Consider the following 22,281-nt stretch of genomic DNA (forward strand, 5'->3'; position numbering starts at 1 on the left):
TCAAGCCTCTGCAGCAGTTCAGTGTGATGGTCTACCTAAGCCTATTACAAAGTCTAGAATGGTTACTCAGTTTGGATAGAGTTACACAATCAGATGTCATAAAAACTGGCAGACTAGATAAACGTATTCTTTCACAGATATATTACCCCACACATAAAAACACTGTGAAAGAAAAATCAATGCTTGATTAGTCTTTTAAGTGAAACAATAAGATAAAAGCATTCAGAAGAGTTACTGTATAAATATAATATATTTGTATGATTCAAAGTCAGTCTGTCTTCTTACTGTAAGACACTTTGTCAAGGGCTCTGAGGGTCATGCACTACTGCGCTGTTTGATCGTGCATATCACCCTGCTCTGCGGCCGCAGTGTCCCCGTGTCTAGGATGTCAAAAGACTGCCCTTGCCCTAGGCTGAAGTCAAATCTCTGCAGTAGTTTAGCCAGTGCAACCTTTGCCTCCATCTGCAAACAAACATGCCATTTATTGCCAGGCTGATTGAATTTTAAACACAATTTCAGTGACTTTGGATGTGTGTGTTTCACCTGTGAGAAGTTTTGCCCGAGGCAGGACCGTAGGCCCAAGGCAAAAAGATAGTAGCAGAAATAAGGCCTTGATGGATGAAGCACAAAAAGATTTGTTTCGTTTTTTAAAGTTTGGCCAACGGTTTTGTGTTAATTTCATTGTATACAATATCATTCTTGTAATCTAACTCAATTTAAGGAGACCAAATTGATGTCTTACTTAGGAGCATTCAAATTAAATCTCTCTGGATCAAATGTCAGTGGATCCTTGAAGAATTTGTCCATCCTTGAACTCACATACGTACTGAGCTACAAAAAGATGATAAAGATCCATTCAAAACATCCATTCTTTACTGCCACAATACTGAGATGACTTAAATATATAAATCAGGATCGTGCCCAGGTTGTGACAGACACAGACAGGTCATATAGAATTAATCAGGATGGTGTCCTGTTAAATCATCATGGCACAACCAACTCTGACTTTCATTGAGACTTTCAGTGAGACAATCTCTCAGATTGCAGATTTACACTTTAACAGACCGGGCCCTGATTGGGCAAAGGATCTGACGGATCCATGTTAGATCAGGATTGGACCAGGTTTCAGGATGACATACTATAAGAACTTGACACTCACCATAATGCCACATCCTGCAGGGACCTTGATACCATTAATGACAGTTTCCTTTGACAGCCAGCGAGAGGTACCAGGAGCAGTTGGGTATAACCTCAGAGACTCTTTCAGCCAGGGGCGGAGATCCCATTTCGTTGTAGGGGGGACAATACACGGTAAAATTTCAGAGAGTAATTCCTGGGGGGGACACAGGAAAATTGCAGATGACCCCACCCTCTCCCCCCGCGACGAAGTTTTGCCATCTTTTTCTCACATGCAGGGACGTTATAACTCGTTTTTAAAATACACAGAGGAACACGAAAATCCGATTTTAGAATCCCTGCCGGAAGCATTTTTTTAGGTCCATGTCCGGGTATAATTGTATTTACAATGACTGTTTGAGGGGGACAACTTTATGGTAGGGGGGGGACACGTCCCCCCCGGGATCTCCGCCTATGCTTTCAGCACCTACACAATCATCATTTCAAACAAAAGTTATAAAAGATGGGAAGACTCTGGTCAGTATTCTCCTTAGGCTGATTATTATAACAGTGATTTAGGATAGTGTAAATGACCTGGGTTAAGTAGGTCAGATTTCCTAGGGCCTCATAGCTGATCTCCTGTTTCATCCCAAGGACTTCATCCAACTCCTCGTTTAGCCTGGGTTAATAAGTAGATGCATTAGTCTTTTAAAAACAATAATTATCAGAGCTTTACAGCAATATATTTATATATATATTATGTTAGAGTCAGGCATATTAGCACTTACTCTTCATACCTCAATAGTATCTCAGGATCTTCCAAGTTCCATGATGGTAAATGAAATCTGACTAGCAGTTGTTTCTTGACCTTCATTTATACAATAATAATGCACAACAACAATATCAGTAATTGGATTGTTCAACTGGATTTTTTTGGTAGGGTAATAAGTTAGCAACCTGCTATGAGAAATGTGACAAAGTTGTCAAGCATGATTTCCTCATCGTTGTCATCTTTGTTTTCCTCTGTGAAGATAAAGCAACGTGAGGAAAAGTTGTTGCATAGACAGCCCTTGAGGCAACACTATATGATTTTTATATTCCTCACACTCGGATAAAAAATATGCAGATCAGAGTTATTTGGCCTAGTGGGGTGAGAAAGCTTGTACAGTATTTTCAGTGGCAGGACCTGTTAATTCAGCAAGACATTATTATAGGATTCTGGGTCACAAGATTAAATATAGAACATAAGGATGCAACTAAACTAAGAAAATAGATTATACTGGCGAGAGTTAAACTTTTACTATCAAAAGGAAAAGTCTGTTGACAAACGGTACCTACCTGAAACCTTTAGCAGTGAACAAAGTGGTGCAATAAAATATTCAACAATATTCAAGTAGAGGAGACTAACCCTAACCCTTCTAAATGGACTATGCAACATACTGAACACAGTGTCTGAATCCTGTATTTAGGCATATACATACATACATACATACATACATACATACATACATACATACATAACTGTGAGTGTACATGAATTCAAATTACCTGCACTTACGAGAATCTGTGTAAGAATGTCCATAGGCACATCCTCACCATTCTGAACAGCCTTCTTCCTCTCGTTTATCCAGCTGGCTCCTGTTTCACGAGGAAACTGGACAGCTTCCTTAATTTCCTGCACCACCTTTTTGTTCTTCCTCAAAAACTGAATGAAAGTATGAGGTCAACACTCATCTCTCTCAGCTGGTAATGCACTAATCCAATACACTGGGTCTGAATTGGCACCAATATTGACATTATTAGCTGAATCTGTTACTGTCCAGACTGTGATCCACACTGGATAGTGTTACATTGTCACTGTCATGAAGTTGTAACAACACAATCTTATGGATGGTTTTCTCCCATACTGCTGTGACACCTTACCGCAAAGGTTGGATCTCGTAGGTAGACCGTGCCCTTCAGACATAACTCTATGGCTCGAGGGAAAGGGGAGTCACTGATGTTCAGTAAATCTAAGTCAACTCCAAAGGCCACCTACATGGAATATCACAAACACTTCATGACAATCAACATAACATAACATAACATAACATAACACTACAATGTATTTGAAACTTGTTCCTTGTAGAGAACATTACTACAAGCCTGTGGGGAAGGACCCTGATATATATATACTATATATGATATAGTCATGAAAGGTTGGTTAAGTAAGATGTATTAAACTTACTGTTCAATTAGTAAACACTTAGTTTTGGACGACATTCTGTGCCTTATCTTCGAGTAAATTTGCTCTGCTATTATTAACTCCTTGACATTGAAACACTTACCCTAAGAGTTTAACAATTCATGAATTAAATAATAAACAGTTGGCCACTTATTTGTTCACATTGGGCTCAAAGAGGCAGTGACCTTTGCAATCACATCCAGGGCAAAGGAGTTGATCAGCTTATTCATGTGTGCCGGTGTCTGGCTATCGGCATACTCATTCAGCTTGGTCATCAGGCACTCCGCTCTCTCATTGAAGGTAGTCATCAGACCCCGTAAGTATCTGCATATCACAGCATCACAGACTTGAAACAGCTCAACACACCCTTCAGGATACTTTATAGAGAGTACAGTAATCCTATAACTGAACTAAAAAAAAGCAGTTAGACTGTTAGGAATACACATACTATTTGTAATGCATACCTGAACCATGAATTGCTGTAGATACAGGTACTGTATTTGTTTTAAATGAGTAAGTGATTAAGATTGTATTACTCACACACACACTACTAAATGCAGGATCCATGATTCTGCGCTGCCTGTACCACAAATCATGATCTGTGGCGGTCACCAAGCCATTTCCAAGGAATCTGAAGGGTAACAGTCAAGATTGTTTGCCATAGAAGTGCAGATTATAGCTTTATTTCATCAGACAGAAGAGAAATTTGAACAAGATTCAAGCAAAAAGAGAAGACTGTTAGTTATGCATATATAAGAGAAGACAATACTAATAAAATGTATGAATTTGCACAGCTCATTGAACTTGTTTACACCATACTGTTCAAGTTAATCGAACACTGCTGCAGTTTGCCTTGAAATCAAGTTATGTGTGTGAGTTCGATCTCGCTTTGCATTTGTAAGCCAGAGGGGCAAACTCAATTCCTCTCCACACTGAATAGCCTCAATTGGTTTGTCAAGCAGAGAAACAAGTAGGTAGTGCAAATTATTACATCGCAACCTGCCCTATCTACAGGCCTACTCAGCCACACGGCTGAATACAAATTATGAAATATATTGAACAAGTCACAGGTTTAAAATAAGACCCTGATTACCCTGTGTAAAATCAGCATAATGCTTGAACATGGTTAATCAAATAGATGGTGGTGGAATGTAATTTGAGCGAGCAGGGAACTGAAAACAATGAGCTGTGTATAGTCTGTATGGCAAATGTGAGTGGGAATTGAGTTCTATGTCTCCAACAATGTTCAGGGAACTGAAAAAAAAGTGCTCATGCTCCAGTGGCTCTGGTAGAAACTTATAAAACTGATTGTGTGATCAACCATGTACTGACGACAACGAAAAAGAGAAGTTAACTCGAAGTTGGATTTGGGATTTCTATTATCTGTCTATAAGTCATATGCTAAAAGTGCAGTTCTTGTTTCTGTTGTTGATGGAGGTTGTTGATATTTAAGCTCAACAGCCAATCAAATTACACCCCTCACTTCCATGCTCCTGAAGAAAGGTGTTGATTGGATGGAATAGTGTATGGCCCAGTCCGAGACACTTTGTTTCCCATACAGAGCCAGGACTCTGTACCAATACCTGAGTATACATATAGCCAGCTAGAGGAATGTGAGAGTTTTTTTTTCTGAAATTGACAAAAAATGTAATAGTTTATAATCATTGTGCCTTTATGTGGATGATTGGCTTTCAGGTTGCATGTTAATTAGCACAGTGAGGCAACTTTTCAAGACATTACCTGGTAGCAAATAAGTTGAACATCATCTTGTACATAAGAGGGTTTTTGGAATACTTTGGTGACATTAAGAACTCCTGTGTGCATTGTGTAGAAGTTATGGTGTTTACTGGAGAGATATTTGCTATGAGGAAGAATTTTGTTTTAAAATTTTAGGAAGCAAGATTTGTAACCTTGGTTGCCTCAGGACAAGTAACAATGAGAAATACAGAATGCAGCATGTTCACTCTACAGACAGGACCATACTTGTCAGCCCTACAACATTAAGACATTTAAAAAATATGATCAGGTTTAAGCTCCATTCACAGATTGTTCATGCCTGAACTATGGTAAAATCAAAGTAGTTGAAGACTACTAGACTTCAGCAGAGAGAGACGAGCGTTTGACAGGTTGAGCGACATGCATGTCATGGCAATACATTTCTCAAGGTCAGAATCTGGACTTTACTTGGATTTAAACCGAAAAACACTTGCTGGAGAATGCGGGCATCGATCCCGCTACCTCTCGCATGCTAAGCGAGCGCTCTACCATTTGAGCTAATTCCCCTCTACACCAGTATACCTTTGAGCAGATTCTCTTGCCATCTACTGGACAGTTTTAACTTTATATGTAATAATGTCAGATTCAGAAAACTTTTAAAATACCGTTTAGTCTACCAACTGCTTCGATGGTTACATACAACTGCACTTCAATTGTTTCTTGACACTCTCAAAAATATCAATCAAAACGAGGACAGTCTGTTAAAGAAGCCAAGCCACTAAATGTACATGATCCATCTGGGAACTGGCATAGGACGCACTGGAGAGGGCAGAGCAGTCTTATCTAAGCCTTAGCATTTCTGGGCCAAGTGCAGGAGGCTATTCCAAGTGAACATGTTGTCCTTGAAAGCCTCTTTCTCCCAAGTGCGTCCTATGCCAGTTCCCAGATGGATCATGTACATTTAGTGGCTTGGCTTCTTTAACAGACTGTCCTCGTTTTGATTGATATTTTTGAGAGTGTCAAGAAACAATTGAAGTGCGGTTGTATGTAACCATCGAAGCAGTTGGTAGACTAAACGGTATTTTAAAAGTTTTCTGAATCTGAAATTATTACATATAAAGTTAAAACTGTCCAGTAGATGGCAACACAAGCTGCTCAAGGGTCTATTGATGTAGAGGGGAATTAGCTCAAATGGTAGAGCGCTCGCTTAGCATGCGAGAGGTAGCGGGATCGATGCCCGCATTCTCCAGCAAGTGTTTTTCGGTTTAATTCCAAGTAAAGTCCAGATTCTGACCCTGAGGATTGAAATGACATGAAATGCAAGTCGCTCAAACTGTCAAACGCTGGTCTCTCTCTGCTGAAGTGAGCACAAGGAAAGTAACCACGACCTGTTTTAATTTTTTTCTTACAGTACGTGCTAGGTAGTTAGTTCGTGTAAACAAACAAAACCGATATAACGTGGACATTACGAACAACGTTACGTGTAATAACTATAGCCATAGTTACTGTATCTGATAGCAAAAAATACATGTTTTCAGTGTAGTTTGCCTAACTAACAGTATTACTGTACTCATAACTATGTACTTGTTAAGTACTCGCTGAGATGCGTTGATAATTATAGTTGTAATTATTGTTATTGCTTTTATGTCCATGTTGTCTTTAGATGAGCCACAAGTCCATGGGAGACACGGAGTGGATGGCAAGGCTTAGGGCATTTGCCAGCTCTGGAGTTTGGCCTTCTGGAGGCAATAGACCAGCTCCAAGGCTTGCTGTAAAAAAAAACAGCCTGGCAGTAGCCTCTGTGAGTACAGCAATGTCTATTTGCTCTGTTGTAAGTCTTGCTCTGTTCTGGCTCTGTTGTAAGTCATCTTTAGTATAACCTTTATTTATGCAATAGACTTGATTCTTATTTGTTGTTGTCTTACCATCCGGATGAGTCTGGAGGAGTTCAGCCAGTCACTGCTGGGGCTTCAGCTTCACTCTGGTTGCCGGTTGAGATGAGCAAGAGCATCCCTGTGCAGGACCAGAGGTGGTTTAAGTCACACCTTGTTTCACTCTGGCAAACTGAGGCCAGGTTTCAAGCTGTGGTATGAGCCCCCTGTCCCAGCCCTAATTTACCACCAGGCACCGACAGCCGACTGCTTTTTCACCCATCATCTGATGGTGTGGATGCCTTAACACCTGTGGAAGGTTAGGGTGTCCTGCCCAGGTTGTGGAAAACAGCTGACAGGCTCTGGTGTCCACAAGAGGGCTTGGAAGGTCCAGGACATCAACAGGTATTACCTGATGGTGACAGAGACACTCAGGTGCACTGTGTGTTCCCTGAACTATCTGTACATCAGTCAGACTGTAATTGCAGTCACAAAAGTTTTAATAGTTTCTCCAGTATGTGGTATCTTGTGCTACTAAAGATGTTTGGATGTACAGTATGTTTGACTCATTTTCCCAGAATGCATGTAACATGTCACTTCCTGTTGATAGTTTGGATGAATGACTGGATGCACGCATGAGGTCAAGTTTAGCTAGTATTAAGCTACTAGGTAAAGAAGATACAAGCTGAAATATGCTCTCTAAAGAAATACAAGCTGTATATCCCTCTTAGTCCACAAGCAGGCAAAAGTGGTATGTTACGTTTTGTTTGGTTATTATTTTAATAACATTTAAGATTGTTCTTGTGTGTATGAACTTATGATTGATTGCTGTATGTCTTTTATTCATTTCTGTATAGTTCTACAGTGTATTGGTGTCTGTGTTTGTCGGCGCAATAAAGAACATCAGTGTTAAAGAACCTGGACCTTGGATGTGTGACTAAGGGCGGCATACAGACTGTCCAGGACCAGCTGGACCTGCCACACCAGAGGATGTTCCAGCTGACCCTGGCCCAAAAGTGAGTAAAGCAGTTGTGAAAAGATGGTGATAGTGCAGACTTAAATCACTGAAATTACCCTCCAATGAACATGTAACTAATCACTGCAACAATGTGCATTTCGGGTATGCTTGTGACATCCATGTCATTCGGTTGCTTCCGGACCAGACTCTCGGCAACAGTCCAGCACGCCTGGTAAAGCAGCTTAAGGACAACTATGGCGGATCCGGTTGGCACACTATGTTGGGGAATGTGCTGACTTTGTGGATAAAATAAATCAGGGTGAAGTCGTTGCTGGTGACGGTCATCAGTAAAGCATCAGACCAGCAGAGGGCACTGAGAGCCAGAGGGAAGTGCTTCAGACGCCTACAAGACAGAGATGCAGGTATAATACGCACAGACGCAGGCAGGCAGGCAGGCAGGCAGGCAGGCAGGCACGCACAGACGCTGGCAGGGACGCACAGACACACGCAAGCAGGCACGCACAGCCAGTCGCAGGCAGGCACGCAAAGACACACACAGGCAGGCAGGCACAGACGCACGCAGGCGCAGACACCTGGTTTAGGATACATACCCCTAACAGAGACAACAACAGACGTTTCCATGTGTAGCGACCCTGGGTCAGGATAGTTTTAGCGTCAACGAGCACCTTTCATCCTAACCAAGAATAAGTTTACCTGGCCAGTACGGGTATCGAACCCGCGACCTTCGCGTTATTAGCACGACGCTCTAACCAACTGAGCTAACCGGCCATACATTAAATGCCATTTACATGTCACTTCTCGAACTTCATGTGTCAGATTCAGAAAACTTTTAAAATACCGTTTAAAATATGTTTTACTAAACTAAAACCCATACACAACTGGCTACTTCCATCTTCATCAACACACTGACTATGTAGGTATGTGACATTATGTACAGTATTTCTAGATTATAATTGACCCTGCTTCTAACTTTCTGCAGAACTTGAAAGAACAATTTTGTGACAGGGCGTAAGGGCTTGAAAATGTTCTAAGCTAGAAGGTGTCATTTTATGTTGCCAGATTTGTGTACAATAACTTGATATTTACATTATTGGGTCTTTGGGGACCAGGCCCAAGCCCTGGAAGCTAGTGCAGTATTCTCTGTATGGACATTATGGCAGAGGCAAGAAAGAAACCGCGGAGGACATTGTTGGAGGATAAGAAGAGAAAAAGAGAGAGTAACCAAGCAAGAGACCAAACAATTAAACGAGCAAGTCAGATGCCGAGCTGGCCTTCTTTCTGTTGGACTAGTCAGTAATAACTTATTAGCTGTCTTGCTGTGTTAGGAAAGTTGCCGACTCACTAGTTTTCATCATAAACCTCCTTGCCAATGAGCTTATTTATGAAATAATTCAATGTAGGCTGTAACCTTATTGGTGTTATCCCTGTCTCACAGAGATTTGTAGTTTTTCCAGATGCCCAAGGTCATCGACCTGTCCTGTCTAGCATCCAAATAAATGAATCTCACGTCAAAAAGTTTGATCAGTCTTTGTCAATCTCACTCCAATAAGCCTTGGAAGTTTGGAACTCAGCTAGCTTGTATTAAATGACACTGTCCAATGTTCCCTACTCTACATTCACACTTAGAAAACAATCTATATGGCTGAAAATATGACCAGTATTTCAGCAAAATGAACATTTGTCATAATTTTTTTGTTAATCTTTGGTTATGTTAGCGTTTATATCTCCGATCAAAAAATCTTGTGATATTACTCTGGCTGTTTGTGGGCAGCCTAATCTGTGCAGTCCAGAGTCCCTACGACACAGAGAAGACAAACAGCAGAGTTAAGCTCCATGAGCAGATTCATGATGACAATTGCACAAAAATGCAATTGAATGCATCTGAATGATCAAAAGAACACATTTAAATCAGATGATTTGCCTTGTGTGGTTTTCAGTCTTTGTAAGTTTGTAGTCTTTGTTCTTTTCATGTCTTGGTAAGCAGTCACACTTTGTACAACATGAGTAATTTCAAGACATGACAACTTCTGAGAAATGGAATTTGTGGTCGGAGTGCTTTCCCTTTTAAAGCTTACTGGAAGAAATAGCAAGAACTGGAAGTCCTTAAAACCGAGCACACTGACAAAGTTAGAACAAAGCAGCCTCCACCATTGATGACTAAATACTCTCAATCTTGACCTATCTGGTGTCCAGATTTCCCAGCTTTCCCTTACAACCACACCAGAGAGACGTAACAGGCTGACTCACAGTGAGGAAGTCTTGACGTTGTTATGTAAGTCAGTTTCAAGAAACTCCTGCTCATCCATATCAATATTTCAGCAGAACATACTAATGACACAGCCCTGTGCAAAAGGAAATGGCCCTAGAATGGACTCTTGGGAATGATGGGAATTTAGAGGGGTGGGCTAATCACCATGGTGACTCAACAAACTCAGCCTCCAAAGGACACCAGGGATTCCCCGGGTCACAGGGAGGGGGCTGGAGGGGGCCAGGCACTCTGGAATATTATGACATATGACACCTGAGAACACAAACTGTCTGCCCTTTTCTCAACCACAGTTACTATTCATAATATCCATGATGAATCATTATGTCTGTTCACACAAAAACACATAGCCTATGTCCCTTTTTTCATGTCCATTGGCACCCAAAGGCTTTGTACGGGGAGAGTCACTGTGTGCGTACACTCAGACATTTCTACACACAAAATAAAGCTTTATAAATGCAATCAGCCCACAAACCAATGTCATTCAGAATGAAGTTCCGAACCAGTGTCATTCGGAATTGGAGTTCTGTAACAACCCTCTGTACCTGGGTACTGCCTTCCCATTCCAGAGCTCTCATGGCCTCACAACCGCAAGTGGCCTCGATGGGGTGTATCAAAAGCATAAAGAATGAAGACTATCAGTTAGTCTAATTTTTCGCAGCAGACCGTACCTGAATGGTGGTAGACAATGGTGGAGATCCGAAGGAAGCACTGTAAATTGCTACCGATGTGTGCCTCCGCTAGGAGGTGGTTGAGGGCATCTCAAGTACCTACATATTTTTTGCATCTTTTCACCCTAAGTTTACACAAGGGCTACTGTAGAACAGCACAGAGATTGTGCAAATATTTTAAGAGCACTTTGTCCTGCTTAATTTGAGTTGTCATACAGTGAGTCAACTACAAGGAGACACATGCATCCTGTTCACGTCATCACGCCATACTCAGTCCAAAGAAGCACACATGCTCTAATAGTGCTCATATACGAACTTAGTGTAGAATACTAGATCCTGCAACTGGGGCATGAGAACCACTCACAAGAACTGGACGTCATGCCTTCCACAGACATGATAACAGATTTGTGGGTCCTAACGAGCTGGGGCCTGTCAGGGTTTTGTGCACGGATTGCAAAACTGTTAATTGTATTGTATTGAATGTATTGCTACGGATTTTGTTACCGACAAAAGCATACCTTTAAGGTCAAATGATACCCATTGACACTATAAGCTGTGGATTTGGCCAAATTGCTGGTGTGATTGCCCGTAAATTGTAGTAGTAGGGATGTGACAGTATTATTATTAAGGAAGTATCGTGATAGTCTAAACTTACAGTCAAAAGCACAGCAGAGATATAACTGATACGCATCTAATGCACTTTTCATCTGGGCTACATTAAATGTAACATTAGCAGAATCAGCAATCCAGAGGTGGTTTTGGTTGGTGAGGGCTACATTTTCCAGATTGAACAGTTCAAACAGTATAGTATACTGACAAGACACTAAGAGAAAACTCAATAACCTCTTCACTTGCTTCACTGAGCCAGTGGGCCACTAAATGTGTATGGTCCATCTGGGAACTGGCATAGGACGCACTTGGGAGAAAAGTTTTTTTTTTTAAGGACAACATGTTCACTAGGATTAGCCTCCTGCACTTGGCCCAGAAATGCTAAGGCTTAGATAATACTGCTCTGCCCTCTCCAGAGCTCTCCCTCTGCAGCAATAAATCAAGACAGAAGCTCCTGGCTAGTCGCTGACAACTAAACTACTGACATTTTTAGTGATCTGTCAGTCAATAGGTGGAGTTATAGTCACCTCTGTTCCTTTATATCACCTTTATCTTCACCTCTTTCACTTACTTGGTTGACTTAGGATGAAACAGCAAAAAATGAATCATTAAAATAAAGCCAATCAGAGCAGATTACAAACTAGACCAGGATGTGTATGAGGTAACTAGAAATATGGCAGATAGCCTACAGTAGAACATCTTACTTAACTGCAGGATACACATTTGCTTTAGCGTTAACGAGCACCTTTAATCCTCACCAAGAAAAAGTATTCCTGGCCAGTACGGGTATCGAACCCGCGACCTTCGCGTTATTAGCACGACGCTCTAACCAACTGAGCTAACCGGCCACTGGTAAAGCGGCATTTACATGTCACATCTCGAACTTCATAAGTGTTACATTCAGAAAACGTTTAAATACCGTTTAGGCTACCGACTGCTTCGATGGTTACATACAACTAACTGCACGACTTCAATTGTTTCTTGACACTTAACTCTCAAAAATATCAATCAAAACGAGGACAGTCTGTTAAAGAAGCCAAGCCACTAAATGTACATGATCCATCTGGGAACTGGCATAGGACGCACTTGGGCGAAAGAGGCTTTCAAGAACAACATGTTCACTGGGAATAGCCTCCTGCACTTGGCCCAGAAATGCTAAGGCTTAGATAAGACTGCTCTGCCCTCTCCAGAGCTCTCCCTCTGCAGCAATAAATCCAGACAGAAGCTCCTGGCCAGCCGCTGACAGGGCCTTGGGCCTGGTCCCCAGAGACCCAATAGTGTAAATATCAAGTTATTGTACGAAAGTGTGGCAACATAACATGACACTTCCTAGCTTAGAACATTTTCAAGCCCTTATGCCCTTTCACAAAATTGTTCTTTCAAGTTCTGCAGAAAGTTAGAAGCAGGGTCAATTATAATCTAGTATTACTGTACATAATGTCACATACCTACATAGTCAGTGGGTTGATGAAGACGGATGTAGCCAGTTGTGTATGGCTTTTAGCTTAGTAATTAAAATGTATTTGAAAAGTTTTCTGAATCTGACACTTATCAAGTTCGACATGTGACATGTAAATGTTGCTTTAGCAGTGGCCGGTTAGCTCAGTTGGTTAGAGCGTCGTGCTAATAACGCGAAGGTCGCGGGTTCGATACCCGTACTGGCCAGGTAAACTTATTCTTGGTTAGGATGAAAGGTGCTTGTAAACGCTAAAACCACACACGGATGTGTCTGTCTCTGGTAGTGGTATGTATCGTAACCCATCCTGAGTATGGACGGGGTTGGGACTGGGACACCAGACAACACTGTTGACTGAGCCCTCTGGAGGTGTCATGGTCCAAATTCAGCCAAACACTGATGAAGGAAGGTACCTGCTTAAAAACCCCATGCTCACAAAAACTTTGTTGTTGTTGAATACTACTGCTCACCTACTTTTATGGTTAGTCACGTTGTGGTGTTTAGCATTGTGGGCTACAGAGGGGACTTGCTGTGTTTGTCACCAGCCAGTTGCGGGTTGTTGTAATATCCTGTTGGTCAGGATCTAGGTTAGGTTGTTGGGATAGAGTACTTGCATAGACTGGCCACTGTGGGAGGTCCCCAACCAGTAGCACAAAGATTTTAACATCTTTTCCTGTGTATAACTAAATTACTGAAACTTATAGTGATCTGTCAGTCAATAGTTGGAGTTCCTTTATATCACCTTTATCTTCACCTCTTTCACTTACTTTGTTGAGTTAGGATAAAACAGAGCAAAAAACGAATCATTAAAATAAGAGCAGATTACAAACTATAATAGGGTGTGTATGAGGTAAGTACAAATATGGTAGATAGCATACATGATTAGAACACCTTACTACAGAGAGAGATTAAACAATCCTCTGTCTACACAGGATAAACATTTACTTTAACGATCACCTTTCATCTTCACCGAGAATAAGTTTCTCTGGCCAGTACGGGTATCGAACCCGCGACCTTCGCGTTATTAGCACGACGCTCTAACCAACTGAGCTAACCGGCCATACATATCCAAACGTTTACAAGATGTCAGATTTTTCCAACTTTAGATCTTCCAACTTCTTCCAAGTGTCAGATTCAGAAAACTTTTACAATACCGTTTAGGGTACCAACTGCTTCAATGGTTACATACAACTGCAAAACTTCAATTGTTACTCTACTCTAAAAGTTATATTGGTTTGGTTAGGTTGTTGGGTATGAGTACTTGCATATCTTCTCAGTGAGAGGATTGGCCACTGTGGGAGGTCCCCAACCAGGAGCACAAAGATTTTAACATATTTTCCTGCGTATAAGTAAACTACTGAAACGTGTAGTGATCTGTCAGTCAATAGGTGGAGTAATAGTCACCTCTGTTCCTTTATATCACCTTTGTCTTCACCTCTTTCACTTACTTGGTTGACTTAGGATGAAACAGCAAAACATGAATCATTAAAATAAAGCCAATCAGAGCAGATTACACACTAGAATAGGATGTGTATGAGGTAACTAGAAATATGGCAGATAGCCTACAGTAGAACATCTTACTCTACTACAGGATACACATTTGCTTTAGCGTGAACGAGCACCTTTAATCCTCACCAAGAATAAGTTTCCATGGCCAGTACGGGTATCGAACCCGCGACCTTCGCGTTATTAGCACGACGCTCTAACCAACTGAGCTAACCGGCCATACATCAAGGAGTTACGTGTTTGCATTTTACCTCTTGAAGTTCCTTAGCGCCAGCTACCCTCGGAGAGTTTGAAAAGTAACGAACGCGTCTCGGCCCAAAATCTGATTTTTTTTTGCCGTAAGAAATTGGATGTGTGGCATGTGCGTGTGAAAACATGCAAAAGCGTGTGTCACACGGCGAAACCGTGATAGTTGGCAGCTCTGGTTAACTGACTGTTTTTTTTTTTTTTTACAAAAGTACTCAACCTATAGCCTATTGTTGTGTTGGTTCAAGTACTTATTCAACTCAAATTATTAAAATGTACACGTATAGGCCTATGCTAAACCGTCACTGTAGGCCTACATTTAATTTTTTTTTATTGCGACATGTCCATCTTTTAACTGGCAAAAATGACGTCATTAACACAATTGTAATGTGGTGAATCACTGCTTCTGTTTGTCTGAGAGCGCGCGTGCCTACTACGCTGTATTGTGCAGCGCTCGGGGAGGGGAGCGCACGAGCATTTGGAGACCTTAAAACATGCGAGGAAGCCCAAGGTTCTGTCCAAGTGTTTGTAAAGCAGACTAAGGTCCTTCTCCGCTGATGTTACGAACTGTGGGGATATATGTCTACACAGAAATAAAAACAAAGGGTCAACTCAAAAAAACAATGAAACACCTAAATATGTCAAACAAAACTTGCTACCTCGATGCTGCCAATCCAGGCTCTCCAGCGGTTTCCGCATCTATGTTCGCAGCTGGGGTTTTAGGAAACATTTTCGCTTTGTTTCTGTTGGAGATACGACGCCGGAGGAAGAGTCGCTCTCTTTTTCACGTGTTGGTTACTGCTCTGGTCATCACTGATTTACTCGGGACTCTTGCCGTGAGTCCGTTAGTTCTTGCCGCGTACGTGAGGAAGGAGAGTCTGGTAGAGATGGGTGGGACAGCTCTCTGCAACCACTTCGGCTTCAGCATGACATTTTTCAGCCTGGCCACTCTGTCCATTCTACTGGCCATGGCCGTGGAACGCTGGCTCTCCATTGGACACGCATACTTTTACGAGAAGTACATGACCAAGCGCTGGGGATACTACACAATTCCCCTCACCTACCTAGTTTGCTTTGCGTTCTGTTCTCTACCTTTCGCTGGAGTCGGGAAGTATGTGTTGTATTGTCCCGGTACATGGTGCTTCTTTGACATGCATCCCCAAAAGCGCCTTGAACAAGTTTACGCGGGAGCCTACGCTTCTGCGATGCTCGTGATGATCGTGTGCACGGTGCTCTGCAATGGATCTGTCAGCTACAATCTATTTGGCATGTACCGGAGGAGAAAAAATAACCACGGATCGTTTCGAGGACCCCGTGGTCGAAAAAGATATGAGTCCATCACTAAGGAAGTAGAGCACCTTATTCTCCTCGTGGTGATGACTGTTTGTTTTGTAGTGTTTTCTCTTCCGCTTGTGGTAAGTCCGTTTGATTAACTCTTTAGTTCTTATGATTGCATATAGTCATTCATATACACCTTACATTTCAGTCAACCCTTTAGTCGTTTTTTAGTTTAGTTCATGCCCCCCACCCCCTTCTGACACTGGTGTATAAAATTGACAGCTGGTTCGTGTTTTATTATTAGTGATAATGTATATATAGGCTACTGGGAATTTTTACCATGACTAATGTAGTGGTTTCTGCACTGTGTTCCTCTCAGATCCAGGTGTATATGAACTTCTTCCGAATTGACAATCATCAGCAGGACCTCCGGATGCTCCGCCTGCTCTCCTTCAATTCCATCGTGGACCCCTGGGTCTTCATCATCCTTAGCCCCTCTGTCCTGCGCTTCCTCTGGGGGAAGCTGTGCCGACGGCAGCAGACACCAGCAAGCGAGGAGAGCACCTTCCGCACCATGAGAGCTTGCAGGCTTGGTCCCCCAATAGATGCTCACAAACTGCCTGCACATACGGCCCGTGCCCTCTGCCTGTGACTGGTCACGACAAGAGATGTGCCTGGATTGTCAAGCGCACACTGAGGGGCCCACTGTGGCGCTATTCACTGGATGGTCCAATCAGATCAAAGGATGTCCTCCTGTAGGTCGTGTCAGAGGTCAGGGTTGTGGTCACAGCTGTGGTCCCCATGTGCCTCTGACTGGTTGGCCATTAACTGTAAGTGGAGAGGTCTCTGAAGGGCAGAGGAGGGAACCCAGTACAGGACGATCTGAAGGTGAATATACTGCAGGAACTAGGGAAGATCCACCTGTGCATCACTGTAGAAATCTAAGACACACCAGTGATGATTGTATGACACTATACATCATACGCTTATTCCAGTATTTATTTAGGGCCTTAAACATTAAATACTGTGACAGAATGCAAGTCATACAAGTCAACATTGTCATACAAGTCAACATTGCTATGCATACAAGGAAACAGTTTAAAGCCAGGGTACCTGCTAAATGGTACCATGTAGTTCAGTTCACATTTCTCATTGTACACTGTAATTTGATAAATAAAAAGCTATGGAAAAAATCAAGTAATCATAATCAAGACCGGACTCCCACGAGAATAGTATGGTGTGTTCCTTAACATGAGAACCTCATTTTAATTATGACTGTTTGCTTTCAAAGGCTAAAAATATCTCAGAATGTTGCCTTGAGTCCACAAGGAAATTGAGGTCAGAGGAGATGTATAGTGTTCAACGTGGGTTTTGGGGTAGTTACGGTATGTCATGTTGTACCTCTGGGGAGAATTAGGGGTTCAGAAACTTCACAAACCACTATGAGTATTGTTATACCATGCCAGAGACTTAATTTGGAAATTGTGTAGGAAATTTGTAAAGGCATCTTCCGTTTTCTGAGACTCCTGGTATTTTTCTCATATGGAAGCATTTTGAGAGCTTACCCGCATGGACGCTTAACAAACATTGTCAGTGGACTGCGTGAGGATACTTGTAATTGTAATCAATACATCATTTTGATCATTCTTTTTTAAACATGCAGTGGGGCAAGTAACACAAACATGATGTTTAATTTGGTGAATTGTTAGAGGTAAGTGAAGGTGAAAGAAGTGAAAAGAAAGTAAAGATTTCATAATGTAAAAAGATGTGGACATTTGTGACTGTGAGATTTTCGAAAAAAACCTGTGCCAAACACTGGTTAGCCAAAGAAGAGCCAATATACGGAACCACATGTCAGAATGAACACACACTGACACGGATTCACACTCACATGTCCTACCACACTAATGTACGTTTGAGAGGATGTTGAGTAAACTGCAGAGGTAAACTATCAAAAGCCAATTGGTTCCAGTAAAGTCCAGCACGTCATCACACCACTGCCGTGGTGTGTGACAACCTTAATATGGCCTGTGAAAGGGCTTTGTGTATGACTCCTTTATCTCTTTAATTGGGCTCTGAGGAATAGCCTCCTTATAAGGTGAGAGCAATTATTTATCTTCTGTCTGTCTGTCGTCGCTCTTAACAGTGTTTATTTCAGACTTTGCTGGTTCTTCAGGCCTCTTGTGAGCGCTGTCAGGCTATGTGGAGGAGTAGCTTCATACAGTCACTGGCAGTTTGAGAGACCTTCACATTTTGGGTCAGCACTGGAGTAAACTTGTCTTCTTCTTCCTCTCTGCATATGAGCTAATTACATTCTCAGGCCTTTCATGTAATCCTGTTCTTTTTGTTATGAATTTGTACATTTGATTGTCTTACCCCCACAGAGAAAGAGAGAGAGAGAGAGGTTTTGACCCTTTGTCCAGAATCCCGCATATTGAGATGTCTCGCATTTTCATTGATCATTTGTTTTTTAATTGTCAGAAATAAGAGCACATGGATGCATTCTTTTACCCGCCCGGCACATGAGCCGCATATGCTGTTGCAGCAGAGTTTCTACTGGCTTTCATCCAGGGGCTGAGAAGAGAGCAGTGTAGGTGGTCATCAAGAGGTTGTGGCGGCCGTCAATCAAAATGTGCAGACATGTGGCTGGTGACCTTCTCTGCTACGTCACAAAAAAAAAAAAAAAATTGCACAAACTTTGCAGGCAAGGTAAAAGTTACCTGGAGATCATGGCTTATCATATCTTTCATAGAGCAAAAGCTGTAGCCTGTAGGCTTTATAACCTGGATTCTTTTTTTTTCCTACTGTGCATTGAAAAACAATACTGGCTTTAAATTCTCATAGTCAGTACAAAAATAGACGCCCTGAGAAAAATAAGTGATCTAAGTGACTCTCGTCTTGCCCTGTAATCCGCAACAAAAAATTCAACATAGTCCATAGTGTACAATTAACTAAGGAAATGTCCATAGCGACAGGGATCATTGCCTCCCGGTTATGTCCCATGTGTACCACACATACAAAGAACAGGATGGACTCCAATGGTGGCCAAGTCAAGAAATGCTAAAATAGCTAACCGTACCTTGAAAGCAACACTATGCAACCATTTGCCACTTTTGTTTTTTTATAGGCAACTACTTTTGGTATTGTCTTCAAATTCATTTTAATGGTATGTGGTCATTTGAAGGACAAGTAAACACACCTTTCATTTCCACTAGCCATCCAGGCAATGCGCTCTGATGATATTTCACTTTAGATATTCTAGGGCTATTGAATGTTCATTATAGCCAACCCTTCAACATTTCCTCTGTAGGGGTAGTGCCATCAGTTCCTTTGCGAGAGCATGTCATTGTTTCTTTTTTGTCACTAGGTTACTAGGTTTATTTGCAAAATAATCTCTAGGATAAAATTAGGGTAAGACTTAGAGCAGATTCAAACTTGCACCTACTGTATGTTGAATATGCCACCAGCCGCCCCTAAACTTTATGGCCAGGGGTGGAACTCCCCATTCGCCTTCACAGCGCGACATGCTACTTTAACTCCATGTGTAGCTGGTTTAGCTTCTTACATTGAGGGTTAGTTTGAGAAGCCTGCAGACAGTAGCCATTTCCAGCGGACGGACTGAGAATGCAAACACTGAGCACAGTTAAAGAAGGAAACAAACAGCTACTTGCCAAAGTAAATATTTCTATTCGCAATGTGGGAACTCAAAGAACAAGGAGTCAGTGTCCACTGCCATTAAGCATAGGCTAATGAAAGTGGGTATGTGGATAGGCTTGCCATAAACAGAGGATCTCTGAAATATACACAAGCTTCCATTAACAGGAGGCCTGGCTAAGATTTTAGATTTACGGACAAAAAGTGCCTATACAAAAGCAATGTACTCGTACTATTCTATAATTTATGTAAGGAATGATAACTATTTTTTTAAATGAACAAAATATCGAATTGTCAATCTAGGGGAAAATCTCAAATGGGAATTATTTTCTCACAACGGATTTTTTTTTTGCTGTTGAAGAATGCAGTTGCCATGACATCTTTGTTTCTGTAGACCTCAAAGTTTATGTATTTTTGTCTGCCTTGGTTTCAAATCTTACTGAGACTTTCTATTAGAAAACTATAAATTTCAAGTGCCTTGGCCCACACATGGCCTTCATTTAAAATGCCTCTCACTCTAATCATTTAAAAAGTTGTAAACATCATTGGGATGTATTATTCTAAGTAGGATTGGACATGTCCCACGGTGAAAGCTTTTGACCCTCGAGGCTGCTTAAACAATCCATGTTTTGTGTTCCTGTATGTTGGCCAGACCGAGCAGCTTTGCTGATCAAATGGAAACCTGTTCAGTTACACAGCCCAGGAATGTGTTTGTGCAAAAGAGCTGAGTTTGAAGCTGTGCTAACGCTACACAACAAACACTACCCCTAAGCCAATGAGAGTGTGCACATCGTCAGCGGTCACAAGCACAGATAGTAGCTGGCAGCAGTGTGGCGCTGGCCAAGGTTTGGGCTGAGGTATTTGTCCTGTCCTGGACAGCAGTGCCGGCTCTCCAACACAGCTGGACCAGCTGGCCCATTTCAGCAGGGGAAGCAGCATGTGTCTGTGGGAACCAAAGACTCAAGACTCCAATACGAGGGCACTCTGAGAGCTCTAAGCCTGCTATGATTGAATTCATTTTTATGTTTAGATAACTAGACATTATGCAGTACATGAATAGGAAGATATCAACGATGGAACATGGTGCTGTTACTCATAAAGAACATACTGTTAAATACTGCATGCTTTTTCCATGGTCAGTGTCCACAAAGTAAAATCTGCAAATAGAAGGATTTCAACTGCTGAAAAACATGCCTCATTAAAATACATTCATAAATTAAAAATCATATTCCAACCGATTGCTTTTGGCAGAATGTAGCATATTTATAGCATGTTTTCATATTAAAGTGTTTTTGCATGGGTACATTGGGGTCCCCTCAGCATTTCACAAACATGGGGGAATTACCTGTGGAATTAAGAAAACAACCCAGAAACTCCCAAAATAATTTAAGCACACATATAAGCTTGCAGTATCCCAGTAACAGCACAGGTCAGTGTGAATTTTGTTAAGAGTAACATGACAAATGACAGTCCAGTGCAGGAAAAGAGCAAAAAATGCAAAGAGGGGAATTGGAGCCCCATTTCTTTCCAGATGTTGCTCCTTAGCATAACATGTTTCTCAGCTATTAGTGCTGAAACTGTTGCATATTATTTTGTGTTTTTGTATTTCCTCCCAATATAGTTGTTGCCAGTTCCTTTTGTATTGGACTTCATTTATGAGAAACAAAAACCAAAACAGAATTCTTCTGTCCCTTTTAAAACAGGATTTTATTGGCACTCTGGGGTCTTGGATTGTGGGACATTCTGTGTCCTGGGACGGAATTCCAGGGGATTCAAGGTCCCAGAAAAGTCTGGAGAGAATGTGACACTATTCCACAAACCCCTCTGACACACAAGGAGCTGCTATATTAATTTTTAAATACGTAAATATTCATTCCCTTTGTTCTTTAGCTGGTCGAACATGAACATTAGCACATTTTCTCTGAAGTGGTTGTGGCTGTATCTGGCCTTATCCTTGCAGATTTGGGGAGGGTTAAATTACTTTGGGGAAGATTTGGCATATTTTTCAAGATTATGGGGTGGTCACAAGGAGTGCACATTGCAGTATGTTCCCAGGATCTCTGATGATGCAGACAGAACTGTTGAGAAGCATGGGGTCAGGGACTTCCCCGTGACAATCTTTTCCTGGAAGTACTTCCTGGGACTGGAACACATCAACGTGTTTACATATTTTTGACTTGTGTTGGTATATGCAGGGCTGAATGATGCTACTGATTTGTTTAGCACTGTTTTGTGTTGTTAAGTGCGGAGAGGATATACTGAAGGGGTTATAAACATGGCCTAGGGCCACACACAGCAGATAGTGAACAAAGAATCATCATATAATCATAAGTGACTCATAGTCAGTGATGATACTGTTTTACAGAGATAGGATAGCAGTAATAACATTAGCCTGAGTATTTTTTTAATTTATTTACCCAAACATTAATTGCTATTATAATGGTTATATAAATGTGTCTTGATCTAACAATACAATTGTATTAACAACTGTCCCTGCCCCTGAAATAAAATATCAGAATATAGAAAAAATAGATAGTAAATAGTAAATCAGGTCTAGTGCACAGTTTCCTGAAAACCAGGACGTGCATTTGTCGTGCAAATTCCCTCTATTCCCTGGATTTGACGGTATAGAGAGGTATATATAGACACAGATATCACATATAATTAATACATACATATATTAAATAAA

General features: G+C 41.5%; 2 protein-coding genes and 7 non-coding genes across 9 annotated transcripts; 3 read left to right on the forward strand and 6 right to left on the reverse strand.

Moving 5' to 3' along the window:
- Nucleotides 1-281: 281 nt before the first annotated feature.
- On the reverse strand, nt 282-5,661 carry LOC105901399 (cholesterol 24-hydroxylase). Its single transcript, XM_031581232.2, is given in 15 exon segments — nt 282-462; nt 544-610; nt 743-831; nt 1,160-1,268; nt 1,709-1,795; nt 1,914-1,931; nt 1,933-1,984; nt 2,074-2,139; nt 2,665-2,821; nt 3,040-3,150; nt 3,526-3,664; nt 3,885-3,971; nt 5,081-5,154; nt 5,251-5,332; nt 5,639-5,661. Coding segments are annotated over 15 exon segments (1,308 nt in total). The 3' UTR covers nt 282-315.
- On the reverse strand, nt 5,551-5,623 carry trnaa-agc. Its single transcript has one exon. It is a non-coding gene; the product is annotated as a tRNA-Ala (tRNA).
- A 571-nt stretch (nt 5,662-6,232) lies between the features above and the next one.
- trnaa-agc lies at nt 6,233-6,305 on the forward strand. The gene has a single exon. It is a non-coding gene; the product is annotated as a tRNA-Ala (tRNA).
- A 2,295-nt stretch (nt 6,306-8,600) lies between these two features.
- On the reverse strand, nt 8,601-8,674 carry trnai-aau. The gene has a single exon. It is a non-coding gene; the product is annotated as a tRNA-Ile (tRNA).
- Nucleotides 8,675-12,226: 3,552 nt separating this feature from the next.
- Nucleotides 12,227-12,300, reverse strand: trnai-aau. Its single transcript has one exon. It is a non-coding gene; the product is annotated as a tRNA-Ile (tRNA).
- Nucleotides 12,301-13,043: 743 nt separating this feature from the next.
- Nucleotides 13,044-13,117, forward strand: trnai-aau. The gene has a single exon. It is a non-coding gene; the product is annotated as a tRNA-Ile (tRNA).
- LOC105901390 (prostaglandin E2 receptor EP2 subtype-like) lies at nt 13,047-17,702 on the forward strand. Its single transcript, XM_012828837.3, has 2 exons — nt 13,047-16,075; nt 16,318-17,702. Exons 1-2 carry the CDS (start codon nt 15,218-15,220, stop codon nt 16,588-16,590), a joined length of 1,131 nt encoding a protein of 376 aa, XP_012684291.2. The 5' UTR covers nt 13,047-15,217; the 3' UTR covers nt 16,591-17,702.
- On the reverse strand, nt 13,895-13,968 carry trnai-aau. Its single transcript has one exon. It is a non-coding gene; the product is annotated as a tRNA-Ile (tRNA).
- trnai-aau lies at nt 14,560-14,633 on the reverse strand. The gene has a single exon. It is a non-coding gene; the product is annotated as a tRNA-Ile (tRNA).
- Nucleotides 17,703-22,281: the final 4,579 nt, after the last annotated feature.

Source organism: Clupea harengus, chromosome 15 (assembly GCF_900700415.2).
Source record: "Clupea harengus chromosome 15, Ch_v2.0.2, whole genome shotgun sequence".
Lineage (NCBI taxonomy): Eukaryota > Metazoa > Chordata > Actinopteri > Clupeiformes > Clupeidae > Clupea > Clupea harengus.